This window comes from Salvelinus sp. IW2-2015, unplaced genomic scaffold (assembly GCF_002910315.2).
Source record: "Salvelinus sp. IW2-2015 unplaced genomic scaffold, ASM291031v2 Un_scaffold2181, whole genome shotgun sequence".
Classification (NCBI taxonomy): domain Eukaryota; kingdom Metazoa; phylum Chordata; class Actinopteri; order Salmoniformes; family Salmonidae; genus Salvelinus; species Salvelinus sp. IW2-2015.
Window position 1 is genome coordinate 13,826 of NW_019943511.1, and position 14,886 is coordinate 28,711.

General features: G+C 44.5%; 1 protein-coding gene across 1 annotated transcript in view; it reads left to right on the forward strand.

The window, feature by feature from the left end:
• Positions 1 to 3,352: 3,352 nt before the first annotated feature.
• LOC112073186 (WW domain-containing oxidoreductase-like) overlaps positions 3,353 to 14,886 on the forward strand; it is a gene marked incomplete at its 5' end in the record, with an annotated part of 34,994 nt that continues 23,460 nt past the window's right edge. Inside the window, one exon of the mRNA XM_024140521.2 lies at positions 3,353 to 3,441. Coding sequence (XP_023996289.2) covers positions 3,353 to 3,441 — 89 coding nt within the window. The remainder of the gene's footprint in view (positions 3,442 to 14,886) is intronic.

The following is a 14,886-nucleotide window of genomic DNA, read 5'->3' on the forward strand; positions in this document are numbered from 1 at the left end:
AGGAGGAGGGAGGACCGGTAGGGTGGGAGGAGGAGGGAGGACCGGTAGGGTGGGAGGAGGAGGGAGGGTTAGAAGTCATGCTGCTCACCTCCCTCTGCTGGATTTGCTGAAGTACCCCCATACCCACTCCATCCCTCCATCTCTTTCTCTCTCTCTTTCTCTGTCATATTGTATTCATATTGAGCATTTTATGTAAAAATAAGTTTGTTCCAAAGTGCTTTAACAGCAACCCTGGCCTAAACCTCTAAGAACAAGGATACATGACAGTGTTCAGGAAAAACCCTCTAGGTGGGAGGAAACCTTGAGAGGAACCAGACTCTAGTAGGGGAGGCGAGGGAGGCATAGACTGTGTGTGTGTGTCACATTTATAGGGTCATTAAATGAGCGGATTATATCCTCTCTTACCTGTGATTAGTGCTGTGTGTAGATGATATGAAACAGATCCCCTCTCATCAGACTTCTATAATGGCCATAATCACCTCCTTAACGTTGTGTGATAGCAGCCCTGCAATGCTATATAATAGCATCAGGAGAACCATTCTGGGTCAGATCCGCTGTGGTTTGAGTAAAGACAAAAATAACTCAATATACTTTAAAATGACTGAAACCAAATGGAAACAGTGAAGTAATGATAAAGGACCTATATTCATACAGTTTCATGACTGTCCAGCCCGCGAAGAATCACTAGACAGTCAGGAAGCATTGAACATTCCAAAGATTATGGATAGAGGACAATTTTAGCACATTTTGACACCAATAAAATATAACACATTTTCAGTGCGGTCCTCCGGACCTCGTTGAAGTCCAAATGCAGCCCCCAGGGCAGAATTAGTTTCACACCCCTGGAGTAGATCATTCTACGCTGGTATGGTTTTACCCTTGAGTGCGTGCGTGCGTTGTGTTGCGCGCGATGTGTGGTGTGTGTGTGTGTGTGTGTGTGTGTGTGTGTGTGTGGTGGTGTGTGTGTTGTGTGTGTGTGGTGTGGTGTGTGTGTGTGTGTGTGTGTGTGTGTGGTAGTATCGTGTGTGTGGTGTGTGTGTGTGAGAGAGAGATGTATTAATACTCATAGGGGCAGTAAATGGAGTGTAAAATGCTTGAAAAGTGTAATCAAATATGAAGGAGCTTTTAACCCTTGGCGTGCTTGTCTTGGCTGGTGGGTATTGTTCCATGTGTTGTCCTTGCTGTGGGTGTCATCTACAGTTACTCTTTACAAGACAGATGCATGAAGGAAGTCATTCCGTTATGACATTCCTGGGTTAGAGAGAGATGTGGAAAGCTGTCATGGAATCGCAATTCCGAACCGGGAGCGTGGACACTCTTCCTGGGGTAATGTGAGCTGACAGTGTTCTCTAGGGACTGGCGGGGAAAGTGTGCGTCAGGAATAGCTGATATTCCCAATCCCAGACTCATGGGGATCACGGGAGTGATGTCTCTCTCAGGTTGGAGATGAGTCTGACGACCATTTACACACACACACACCACACGCACACGCACGCAGCCTCTCTCTCGCTCTCTGTGTCTCTCGTCTCTCTGGTCTGCTCTCGTGTCTCTCGCTCTCTGTGTCCTCGCTCTCTGTGTCTCTCGCTCTCTGTGTCTCTCGCTTCTGTGTCTCTGCTCTCGGCTCTTCGTTGTGCTCTTCTCTCTGTGTGTGCTGAAGTTCCTGGGTCTATAACGCTGGTCATAGGTACAATACATCTCTGACAGGATCATTGGGTGGGTAGACTGATCCAGTGTGTTAGAAGAGGTACGATAATGAATATTTGTCATGTTATGATCCATGATTAGATATGCTAGTCTGAGACTGTCCAGTGTGATAGAGTAGATAATGAATAGTCTGTAGACTGATTCCAGTGTGATAGAGTAAGATATGAGTAGTCTGTAGACTGATCCAGTGATAGAGTAAGATAATAGAAAATAGTCTGTATCGTGTAACCTGATCAGTCTGATAGAGATATGATAATGAGTAGTCTGTGAGAGCTGAATCAGTGTGTGATAAGGTAGATAATGAATGTCTGTATCGTAACTGATCCAGTCTGATACGAGTGATTAATGAGAGTCCTGTTAGACCTGATCCAAGTGTGTGATAGAGTAGAATAATGAATAGTCTGTAGACTGATCCAGTTGTAGAGTAGATATGAATCGTCTTGTGAGCTGACTCCAGTGTTGATACGAGTAGATAATGAATTGTCTGTCAGACTGATACCAGTTTGCATAGAGTAGATAATGAGTAAGTCTTGTAGACCTGATCCTAGGTTTGATAGAGTAGATAATTGAATAGTCTGTATTTCGGTGTGTTAAATCTGATCCAGATCTCTGATTAGAGTAATATGAAATAGGATAGTCCATGGTAGTTAGTTAAGAAAGCTGCTGATCCATCAGATTAAGGTCGATGATCTAGATTGCCAGCGTAGATAAGTAGTAATGGTAGTCTGTATTCCGGTAGTGGTTAAATGCAGATTACGCATTTCAGCTGTACAGTCATTCTAGTCTTTCACCACTTCTCTCCTCATCCCTGTCCCGGCACGATAATGGGTTGTGTGAAGTGAAGCTACACCATGACAGAGCAGAACCGACCAGAACTCATTGCAGCATTTACCATGACACAGGATTACAGAGTACACTAGAACCTCATGCACATTTCCACAGAACCTGAGCATTTAAACAACAGGAACCATTGAGCATTTTACAAAGAACCGAGTATGGCATTTAGCTACAGAACGATGAGCATTTTTACACAAACCATACATTTCAAGGACAAATTTTACAACAGAACCATGGGAGCATTTACAAAGGAACCATGAGCACTTTTACAAACAGAACCATTGAGCATTTACACAGACATCAGCTAACAAAGAATGAGCATTTACACACAGACCATGCGATACCAAGCTGGCATTTACAAAAAGAACAGCCATTATGACATGATACATTTACACAGAACCATGAGCATGTTTTCACAAAGCCCAAGCTTTACAACATGAGCATTTACCACACCTGACTCAAGAACCATGGACATTACACACCGAACGACATGAGCATTTACCACGACCATGTTTCCGAACATTAACAGAACCATGAGCATTTACACAAGAACCAATGAGCATGTCAGGCGCCATCACAGCCTGAGAGAGATGTGAAGCTGTCTGCTGAAGTTGAGCTGTGGTCATAATGTCTCATAAGATCTGGAGCCGTCTGCAGTCGGTCTCAACATCAGCAGATGTCAATCTAAATGGTTCCTTCTGGAGGAGCTCGTGTTTGTGTCGTACCCAAACTCACAATATTGTTGATTCATGATATTAATGTTGATGAGGATGATGATAAACGTATTGTGTGTTGTCTGTTCTCTCTGCAGCACAAGGCCAGGTTGGAGGCCATGATGTTGGACCTGGCCTCTCTCCGCAGTGTCAGAGAGTTCGCTGACTCCTTCAAGACCAAGAAACTGTAAGTAACCTGCTATGTCTGTTTATTCCTATGAGCTATTACTGTAGCAATATGAAYTGCCCCAGGGTTCCACAAAAACATTCTCCGTAGTCGATGTGAGTAAGACCTTTAAACAGGTTAACATTCACAAGGCAACCGGGTCAGACGGACTACCAGGACACATAGCATGCGCTGACCAGATGGCAAGTGTCTTCACTGACATTTTCTATCTCTCTCTGACCCAGTCTGTAAAACCTACAGTACATTTCAATTAGACCACCATAGTCCCTGTGCCCAAGAACACGAAGGTAACYTGCCTAAATGACTAYCGMMCCGTAGCACTCACATCTGTAGCCATGAAATWATTTGAAAGGCTRGTAATGGCTCACATCAACACCATCATCCCAGACACAATGGACTCACTCCAATTTGCATACCACCCCAACAGATCCACAGATGATGAAATCTCCATTGCAATACACATGGCGCTTTCACACCTGGACAAAAGGAACACCTGTGTGAAAATGCTGTTAATTGAATATGGTTCAGCATTTAACACCATAGAGCCCTCCAAGCTCATCACCAAGCTAAGGACCCTGGGACTAAACACCTCCCTCTGCAACTAGTTCCTGGACATCCTGACGGGCCCCAGGTGGTAAGGGTAGGCAACAACACATCCGCCACGCTGTCCCTCAACACGGGGGCCACTCCGGGGTGTGTGCTTAGTCYCCTTCTGTACTCCCTGTTCACYCACGACTGTGTGGCCGCGCACGACTCCAACACTATCTTTCATTTTGCTGATAACACAATGGTGGTTGGCTTGATCACCGACCAAGATGAGACAGCCTATAGGTAGGAGGTCAGTGACCTGGCAGGGTGGTGCCAGGACAACAACCTCTCCCTCAATGTCAGCAAGACAAAGGAGCAGTTCGTGGACTACAGGAAACAGAGAGCCCAGCACGCCYCCGTCCATATCGTCAGGGCTGTAGTGGAGCGGGTCGAGGGCTTCAAGTTCCTCAGTGTCCACATCCCTAAGGAATTAACATGGTCCACACACACCAGCACAGTTGTGAAGATGCCTCTTCCCCCTCAGGAGGCTGAAAAGATTCTCCATGGGCCCTCAGATCTTCAAAAGGTTCTACAGCTGCGCCATTGAGAGCATCTTGACTGGCTGCATCACCACTTAGTATGGCAACTGCTTGGCATCCAACTGCAAGGCGCTACAGAGGGTAGTGCGTACGGCCCAGTAAATCCATCCAGGCCCTCTATACCAGGTGGTGTCAGAGGAAGGCCGTAAAAATTGTCAAAGATTGGCAGCCACCCTAGTCATAGACTGTTCTCTCTGTTACTGCACGCCAAGCAGTACCGATGCACCAAGTCTGGAACCAACAGGAGCCTGAACAGCTTCTACCCAGCCATAAGACCGCTAAATAGTTAGTCTGGGTAGCTATTGGTTAACTATTGAACTATCTGCATTGACCCTTTATGCACTAACTTTTTTACTCATCACATTCTCTGCTGCTACAGTTTATTATCTATCCTGTTACTTACTTACTTTGCACTAATGAACCTATTCAATCAATTACCAATCTACCTCAATGACCTCTTACCCCTGCACATCAACTCRGTACTGGTACCCTGTGTATGTAGCCAAGTTATCATTACTCACATATTTATTACTTGTGCTATTATTTTTCTATTATAGGTCTGTAAGTAAGCATTCACTGTTAATCTACGCCTGCTGTTTTATGAAGCATGTGACATTTCTTATTTTATTTATTCATTTGATTGGAACACTAAGCAAAACAATCTGATGTTTTTTGGATCACTTCAAAATAAATATATCCATATTTAGCTTTTGATTGAATAGGTTCATTAGTCTAAACTAAGTAAATTCCACATGCACAGTGTTGGAAAAAGTACCCAAAATGACTCCCTTTAGACCCCAATATAATTCTAGTACGCTGCTGTAGATCCCTGAGAATTTTCACACACATTTCAAACAAACAGACAAAGCTCAAAAATAAAGAACAAATGACAATTACAAGTTAACTTATTTWAATTTWATTTTTTWATTTATATTTTTTCTTTTAMATTTTTACCCCCTTTTCTCCCCAATTTYCGTGGTATCCAATCGCTAGTAATTACTATCTTGTCTCATCGCTACAACTCCCGTACGGGCTCGGGAGAGACGAAGGTCGAAAGCCATGCGTCCTCCGAAGCACAACCCAACCAAGCCGCACTGCTTCTTAACACAGCGCGCATCCAACCCGGAAGCCAGCCGCACGAATGTGTCGGAGGAAACACCGTGCACCTGGCCCCCTTGGTTAGCGCGCACTGCGCCCGGACCGCCACTTCGCTCCACCTCCTCCCTCCACTCTCCTCTCGCTCTCCTCTCGCTTCCACTCTCCTCTCGCTACCACTCCTCCCTCCACTCTCTCTCGCTCCACTCCTCCCTCCACTCTCCTCATCGCTCCACTCCCCCTCCACTCTCCTCTCCCTCCACTCTCCTCTCGCTCCACTCCCCTCCACTCTCCTCTCGCTCCACTCCTCCCTCCACTCTCCTCTCCCTCACTCTCCTCTCGCTCCACTCCTCCTCTACTCCCTCTCGCTCCACTCCTCCTCCACTTCCTCTCCCTCCACTCTCCTCTCGTCCACTCCTCCTCCACTCTCCTTTCGCTCCACTCCTCCCCACTCCCCCTCCACTCTCCTCTCGGCTCCACTCCTCCCTCCACTTCTATCCTTCCTCTACTCTTGCTCCACTCCTCCCTCCACTCTCCTCTCGCTCACTCTCCTCTCTGCTTCCACTCCTCCCTCCCTCCACTCCCTCTCCTCTCCCTCCACTCTCCTTCCTCCACTCCTCCGCTCCACTCTCCCTCTCCCTTCTCCGCTCCACTCCTCCCTCACCTCACTTCTCCTCTCCCTCCACTCTCCTCTCGCTCCACTCTCCTCTCCCTCCACTCCTCGCTCCGCATCTCTATTCCTCCAATCATCTCTAACTCCTCTTCCTCTAAACAAGTGAAATATCACATTTACATGAGTATTCAGACCCTTTGCTCAGTACTTTGTTGAAGCACCTTTGACAGCAATTACAGCCTTGAGTCTTCTTGGGTATGACGCTACAAGCTTGGCACACCTGTATTTGGGGACATTCTCCCATTCTTCTCTGYAGATCCTCTCAAACACTGTCAGGTTGGATGGGGAGTGTTGCTGCACAGCTATTTTCAGGTCTCTCCAGAGATGTTCGATCAGGTTTAAGTCCGGGCTCTGGCTGGACATTCAGAGACTTGTCCCAAAGCCACTCCTGTGTTGTCTTGGCTGTGAGCTTAGGGTCTTGTCTTGTAGGAAGGTGAAACTTTGTCCCAGTCTGAGGTCCTGAGCGCTGTGGAGCAGGTTTTCATCAAGGATCTCTCTGTACTTCATCTTTGCCTCGATCCTGACTAGTCTCCCAGTCCCTGCCGATGAATAACACCCCCACAGCATGATGCTGCCACCACTGTGCTTCACCGTAGGGATGATGCCACGTTTCCTCCAGACATGATGGTTGACATTCAGGTCAAAGAGTTGAATCTTGGTTTCATCAGACCAGAGAATTGTGTTTCTCATGGTCAGAGTCCTTTAGGTGCCTTTTGGCAAACTCCTAGCGGGCTGCTATGTGCCTTTTACTGAGGAGTGGCTTCCGTCTGGCCACCCTACCATAAAGGCCTGATTGGTGGAGTGCTGCAGAGATATCCTTCTGGAAGGTTCTGGAAGGTTCTCCCATCTCCAAAGAGGAACACTGGATCTCTGTCAGAGTGACCATCGGGTTCATAGTTTCCTTCCTGACCAAGGCCCTTCTCCGATTGCTCCGGTTTATCCTGCGCCAGCTCTTAGAAGAGTAGGTGCTAACCAAACTCTCCATTTAGAATATGAGGCCCACCGTAATTTTGCGAGCCTTCAATGCTGCAGACATTTTTGGTACCCTCCCCAGATCTGTACTTCAAAAACAGTCCTGTCTCGGAGCTCGACGGACATCCTCAACTCATGGCTTGTTTGCTCTGACATGCACTGTACAAACTGTGGGACCTTTATATAGCAGTGTGTGCCTTTTCCCAAATCTGTCCAAGTCAATGAATTGACACAGCTTGTACTCCAATTCAAAGTTGTAGAAAACATCTCAAAGAGGAAGGATCGATGAAACAGGATGCACTCGAGCCTCACGTTTTGAGCTCATAGCAAAGGAATACTTATGTAAATTAAAGGTTATTCAGTTTTTATTTGTAAGATTAAGCAAACATATTCTAAAAAACCTGTTCTTTGCCTTGTCATTAGGGTATTGTGTGTAGATTGTATGGGATTTGTATTTATTTAATCCATTTTAGAATAAGGCTGTAACGTAACAAAATGTGCAAAGGGTCAGAGGTCGATACTTTCCCAAAGGCATGTATATCTGCTGTTTACTTATTCACTCACCTCGACATCATTCACAGTGAAAAGACATGTCTGCTTCGCGCTGTCATTGAGTAATGCAGTTAAAAAAAAGTAAATGACAGCATACCCGGTTGCCGGTGTCTAAATATATATTTTTATAACCCTTTTCTCCCCAATTTCATGGTATCCAATTGGTAGGTACAGTCTTGTCCCATCAGTGCAACTCCCTATGGACTCGAGAGGCGAAGTCGTCGAGCCTGCGTGCGCCAAACACAACCCAGCCAAGCCGCACTGCTTCTTGACACACGCCTGCTCTCCCCGGAAAGCAACTGCACCAATGTGTCTGAGGAAACACCTACACCTAGCGGCCGGTCAGCGTGCATTTGCTCCCGACCCGCCACAGGAGTCCTAGTGCGCAATGGACAAGAACATCCCTGCCAACCAAACCCTCTCCTATCCGGGCAACGCTGGGCCAATTGTGCGCCGCCCATGGTCTCTCGGCCTCGCGGCCGGCTGTGACAGAGCCTGGACTCGAACCAGGATCTCTATGGCACGGCTAGCACTGCGATGTTGACACAGATGTTATTGTTAGAAAATAAAGCCTTTCACGGCCGCTATAGTAATTTAATAATACAGTCGGTGCCGATAGTAATTTAAATAATACAGTCGGTGGCCGTATAGTAATTTAAATCAATACAGTCGGTGGCGATATAGTATTAAAGAAATACAGGTGCCATATAGAATTTAAATAATACAGTCGGTGGCCATATAGTAATTTAAATAAATACAGTCGTGGCCGATATAGTAATTTAAATAAATACAGTCGGTGCCGATATAGTAATTTAAATAAATACAGTCGGTGGCCGTATAGTAATTTAAATAAATACGTCGTGTGGCGCTATAGTAATTAAATATACTGCGGTGCGCTATAGTAATTAAATAAATACTGTCCGTCGCTATATATTAATAATACGCGGTGGTCCGTATAGTAATTTAATAATAAATGTGTATATATAAATAATACGCGGTGTCGCTATAGTAATTTAAAAAATACAGTCGGTGGTCGCTAATAGTAATTTAAATAAATACTGTCGGTGCCTATAGTAATTTAAAAAATACAGTCGGTTCGTTATAGTAATTTAAATAAATACTGTCGGTGGCGCCTATAAATTTAATAAATACAGTCGGTGCGCTATAGTAATTTTAATAATACAGTCGGTCGCTATAGTATTTAAATAATACACGGTGACGCGTATTAATTAAATAAATACAGTCGGTGGTCGCTATAGTAATTTAAAACAAATACGTCGGTGGCCTATAGTAATTTAAAAATAAGTCGGGTGCGCTATAGTAATTTAAATAAATACAGTCGGTGCCGATGCTATATAATTTAAATAAACACAGCGGTGGCCTATAGTAATTTAAATAATACGTCGGTGGCCGCTATAGTAATTAAAAAATACTGCGGTGGCTATAGTAATTTAAAAATACATCGGTGGCCGTATAGTATTTAAATAAATACAGTCGTGGATGCTACTAGTAATTTTAAATAAAAACAGTCGTGGCGCGATATAGTAATTTAAATAAATACGTCGGTGGCGCTATAGTAATTTAAATAAATACTGTCGGTGCGCTATAGTTAATTTAAAAATACTCGGTGGTCGCTATAGTAATTTAAATAAATACTGTCGTGGTCGCTATAGTAATTTAAATAAATACTGTCGGTGGTCGCTATAAGTAATTGTAAATAAATACAGTCGGTGGTCCGTATAGTAATTTAAATAAATACTGTCGGTGGACGCTATAGTAATTTAAATAAATACGTCGGTGGTCGCTATAGTAATTTAAATAAAATAGTCGGTGGTCGCTATAGTAATTTAAATAAATACTGTCGGTGGTCGCTATAGTAATTTAAATAAATACAGTCGGTGTCGCATATAGTAATTTAATAAATACTGTCGGTGGCGCTATAGTAATAAATAACTGCGGGTCCTATAGTAATTTAAATAAATACGTCGGGTCCTATGTAATAAATACAGTCGTGGGTCGCTATAGTAATTATAAATAAATACAGTCGGTGGCCTATTAATTTAAAAAATACGTCGGGTGCCGCTATTAATAAATAAATACAGTCGGGTCATTAGTAATTAAATAAATACTGTCGTGTCGCTATAGTAAATTTAAATAAATACAGTCGTGGCCATATAGTAATTTAAAGAAATACGTCGGTGGTCCTATAGTAATTTAAATAAATACAGTCGGTGGCCATATAGTAAATAATAAATACAGTCGGTGGTCGATATATAATTTAATAAATACAGTCGGTGGCGCTATAGTAATTTAAAAAATACTCGGTGTCGCCTATAGTAACTTAAATAAATACAGTCGGTGGCGATATATAATTAAATAAATACAGTCGGTGGTCCTATATAAAAATTAAAATACATCGGTGCCTATAGTAATTTAAAAGAAAAATACATGTCGGTGGTCCCATAAGTAATTTAAAAAAATTACAGTCGTGGCCGAGTATAGTAATTTAAATAAATACAGTCGTGGTCGCTATAGTAATTTAAAATACAGTCCGTGGCCGCTATAAGTAATTAAAGAAATACTGTCGTGGTCGCTATAGTAATTAAAAAATACAGTCGGTGCGCCATTATAGTAAATTTAAATAAATACAGTCGGTGGCCTATAATAAAATTCGAGCTGGTCTTAGTAATTTAATAGAATACAGTCGAGATAGTCGCTATAGTAATTTAAAGAAATACTGTGGTGGTCTATATAATTTAAAGAAATACAGTCGGTAGCTGCTATAGTAATTTAAAAAATACTGTCGGTGTTGTATAGTAATTTTAAATAAATACAGTCGGTGGTCGCATTAGTAATTTAAAGAATACTGTTGCTGGTCGTTATAATTTAAAAAAATGCCGTCGGTGGCCGCTATGGGGCTAAAGGATTTATATTAAAGTATCAAATAAATGTAATCACAAAATAACTTGTGGGGCATCCCAGGAGGACGTTAAGCAGAGTCGAGGAGAGGAGAGTCTGTGAGCTGTGAATGGCATGGTTAGTGTCTGATACTGCCACAACTATATTAGAGAACGCTTGTCTTCAGGCACAGCAAACACACAAAACACACACATTTCTACCCTGTGTGTGTGTTTGTTCCAGCTCCCGTCCCTGTATGGCCAATAAAGTCCTGTGTTAATGATCATTGGACAGAGCCCAGCAGCACACAGAGCCAATCACCTCCTCCAGGCAGGTTATCATTGATGTCAGAGATCAGGCCAAAGGGGGCTAGTTACACTAAATATACAATATACTCATCTATCCCTGTTTGGTACTTAACACCCCCGCTTGACCAGCGCTAAGATAACAGTTCGACCGGGCCAGCAGCAGCAGTAGGCCCATTAAAGACCTTCATTAGGGCTGTGGTTATGAAGATGAGACCCTGGGCTAGGAACTGATGTCTGCTCTTCTGAGGAGGAGGAGGAGGAGGAGGAGGAGGAGGAGGGGGGGTTATGAGCTCTGAGAGATACACATTAAGGACAAGTGCTCTCGCCTAACTTGTGGTTTGATTTTAACTGGTGGTCCCTCTTTAACTGACCTGTAAAATCACCAACAGTTTTTTTGTACAATTTAGATCTATGAAAGTTTGTTGATATCTAACTGAAAGAGGTCTTACATACAGATGTCCTATCTTAATTTGACCAGTTTCTCACAGAAGGAAAATAATCCTGCAGCAACAGGAAATGTGAATTATTATTATATGGATTATAATTAATGGACATTTTTGTAGGGGTTGATTAATTTTTCATTAGGGCAAATCAAGTCTGACATTAAAACATACAAAAAAACATGTAGAAATGACAAACTTTAGAAGCCTTTTTAAACCTTTTTAAACCAAGTTAGCAGTGTATTCCGAATGCTCTGTTACTTCATGTCAGTCAATTTAGCTTATTTGAGCTGTTCTTGCCGTAATATGGACTTGGTTTTTTACCAAATAGGGCTGTCTTCTGTATAYCCCCCATACCTTGTCACAACACAACTGACTGGCTCAAACACATTAAGAAGGAAAGAAATTCCACAAATTAACTTTTAACAAGGCACACCTGTTAATTGAAATGCATTCCAGGTGACTACCTCATGTAGCTGGTTGAGAGAATGCCAAGAGTGTGCAAAGCTGTCATCAAGGCAAAGGGTGGCTACTTTGAAGAATCTCAAATATAAAATATATTTTGATTTGTTTAACACTTTTTTGGTTACTACATGATTCCATATGTGTTATTTCATAGTTTTGATGTCTTCACTATTATTATACCATGTAGAAAATAAAGAAACACTTTTGAATGAGTAGGTGTGTCCAAACACTGCTATCTTATTACCCACCAACCTGTTCTCTGGCTCTATTAAGTCACTGACGCTGGTTACATTTTAGGGAGTGGATTTGGAGTTCAATCTAAAGATTATTCTTACTTTGGGTTAAACACTGCGGCTAAGAGTTTTTGAATGATTCTGTATATAGCACAGTAGAGTATGATTTGCATATGTAGGCATTCTGTAGTTGGTGTGGACTGAGTGTGACTCTCAGTAATGAACCCTGTGTGTGTTGTGTGAACTGTGTGAGCTGTGTGAGATGTGTGAGCTGTGTGAGCTGTGTGTGCTGTGTGTGCTGTGTGTGCTGTGTGAACTGTGTGTGCTGTGTGTGCTGTGTGTTCTGTGTGAGCTGTGTGAGCTGTGTGAGCTGTGTGTGCTGTATTTGCTGTATGTGCTGTGTGTTAGGAGGCCTGAAGGTGAATGTTCACTCCAGTCCTCTCTAACAGTGTTATAGGGAACAATCATTAGAGCCATGCATAACAATTCACACATTCTAGCATCCAGTTTTTAATGAATCCAGCAGGCAGTCTTAAACACAGGGTACACAAACTGMCCTGGGCCTCGYAATTMATTCTAATGGAAGAAATCAAAAATTGGCGGGTGTGTTTGGATTGCTCGCCAGTGTTACCGTGGTTTCGAGCTCGCTGKAGGGATGCCACCGACAAGGATCTCTCACAGCTCGACATGGCCAGAGTACCGAAGCAAAAGTSTAGGAGCAGTCAACAGTGCTTCTAGACCGGAACCCTGGCCTCTTGGTGTGGAGTCTGTTGGGAACAGAGCCCCAGAACCAGCTGGCTGATAGAACTTCTGWAGGTTCATCTCTTTGTAGGTGAGGCTTTGTGGTGGAATGTGAGGTCATCGCTTCCTTTTAGGTGGTTGTAGAATTGAACAGCTCTTTTCTGGATGTTGATAACCTTTCAGGGCTAGGCGGCCCGCTAGGAGGACAACTTCTGGTGAAACCATAACTAGCGGGTGTAGTCCTAATTCTGCTCTGCATGCATTGTTTGGGGTTAAAACCTCACAGCCGTAGAGGGCAATGGGTTCTATAACTGATTGAAGTATTTTTTGCCAAATCCACCTCCCCTCTCTGTCTCTCTCTCTCTCTCCCTGCTATCTCTCTCTCTCTCTCCCCCCTCTACTCTCTCTCTCCCACTAGCGTCTCGCTCGTCTACTTTCTCTCTCTCTCTCTCTCTCTCTCTCTCTCTCTCTCTCTTCTCTCTCTCTCTCTCCCCCTCGTCGTCTCTCCCCTGCCTCTCCTCTACCGTACCCTCTCTCTCCCATCTCTTCAGACGGCTCCTACGACCTGGCACTTCTGATCTCCAGTCTGCTCCTCGTCTCTCCCGCTACATCTCTCTCTCGTCCCCATCTTCCTCTCTCTCCCAGCTCTTCCTTCGCTCCTTCTACCCCTCTCCGTTCATCGTCACCGAGCTTCTCTCTTTCTCCAGCTCTCATCTCATATCTCTCTCTCCTCCTCTCTCTCTCTCGTTCATCTCTACGCTCCCTCTTCTCTGCTCTCCACTCACTCAACTCAGTCCACTGCACCCTTCACTCACTTCACAGTCACTCACATTCACCAGCACTCACTCACTCACATCACTCACCATTCACGCACTCACTCACCTCTACTCTCTGTCGGACCCTTCCGCCACTCTCTCTACTCTCTCTCCCGCCGTCCCTTACTCTCTTCCTCCAACTGCGTAAACGCTCTATGTTTCTCCTCACGTCCCGCGCTCCCCTCCTCTTAGTCCCTACTCTCTCACTGCATCTCCTCTCTCTCTCTCTCTCCTCTCTCTGTCTCCTGCCTAAGCTCTCTCTCTCCCTCTCCTTGCTCTCTCTCCCTCTCACTCCTCCTCTCTCCTCCTTCTCTACTTCTTTGCCCCTCCCTCCTCTCCTCACTTCTCCCTGCTCTCCATCCTCTTTCTACCTCTTTGTCCCTCTCTCTCTCTCCCCCTCTCTCCTCCCTGCTCTCTCTCTCCGCTCTCTTCTCCCCCTTGCTCTCTCTCTCCTCCGCTCTCCAACTCTCTCTCTCTCCCTGCCTTTCCCTCTCTCTATCCCTCTCCTCTCTCTCTCTCTCTCTCTCCTCTCTCTCCTCTCGCTCTCTCTCTCCTCTCCTCCTCTCTCTCCTCTACTCTGCTCTCACTCACTCTTCTTCTCACTCTCTCTCTCTCCCTCTCTCTCACTCTACTCTCTCCTCTCTCCCCGCCCTCCTCTCTCCAACTCTCTCCCCGCTTCTCTCCCCTCGCTTCTCTCTCTCTCCTGGCTCTATCTCTCTCTCCTCGCCTCTCCTCATCTCTCTACTCTCCGCTTCTGCTCTCCCTCTCTCCTCCTCTCTTCCCCCTCTCTTCCTCTGCTTTCTCCTGCTCTCTCTCTCTCCTACTCTCCTCTCCTCTTCTCTCCCTCTCGCTCTCCGTCTCTCTCTCTCCTGCTCCTCTCCCTCTCCTCACCCGCTCTCTCTTCTCTCTCTCATTCTCTTCTCTCTCTCTTTCTTTCCTCTCTCTCTCCTCCTCTCTCTCTGCTCTCTCTCTCTCCTCTCTCTCTCTCTCTCTCCTCTCCTCTCTCTCTCCCAATCTCTCACTCGCTCTCTTATTCCCTCTCTCTCTCTCCTCTCTCTCTCTCTCTCTCTCAGGCTTGATATGATGACTATTCAAGGGGGGATTTGTTGTTATCGCTTGGCTGGTA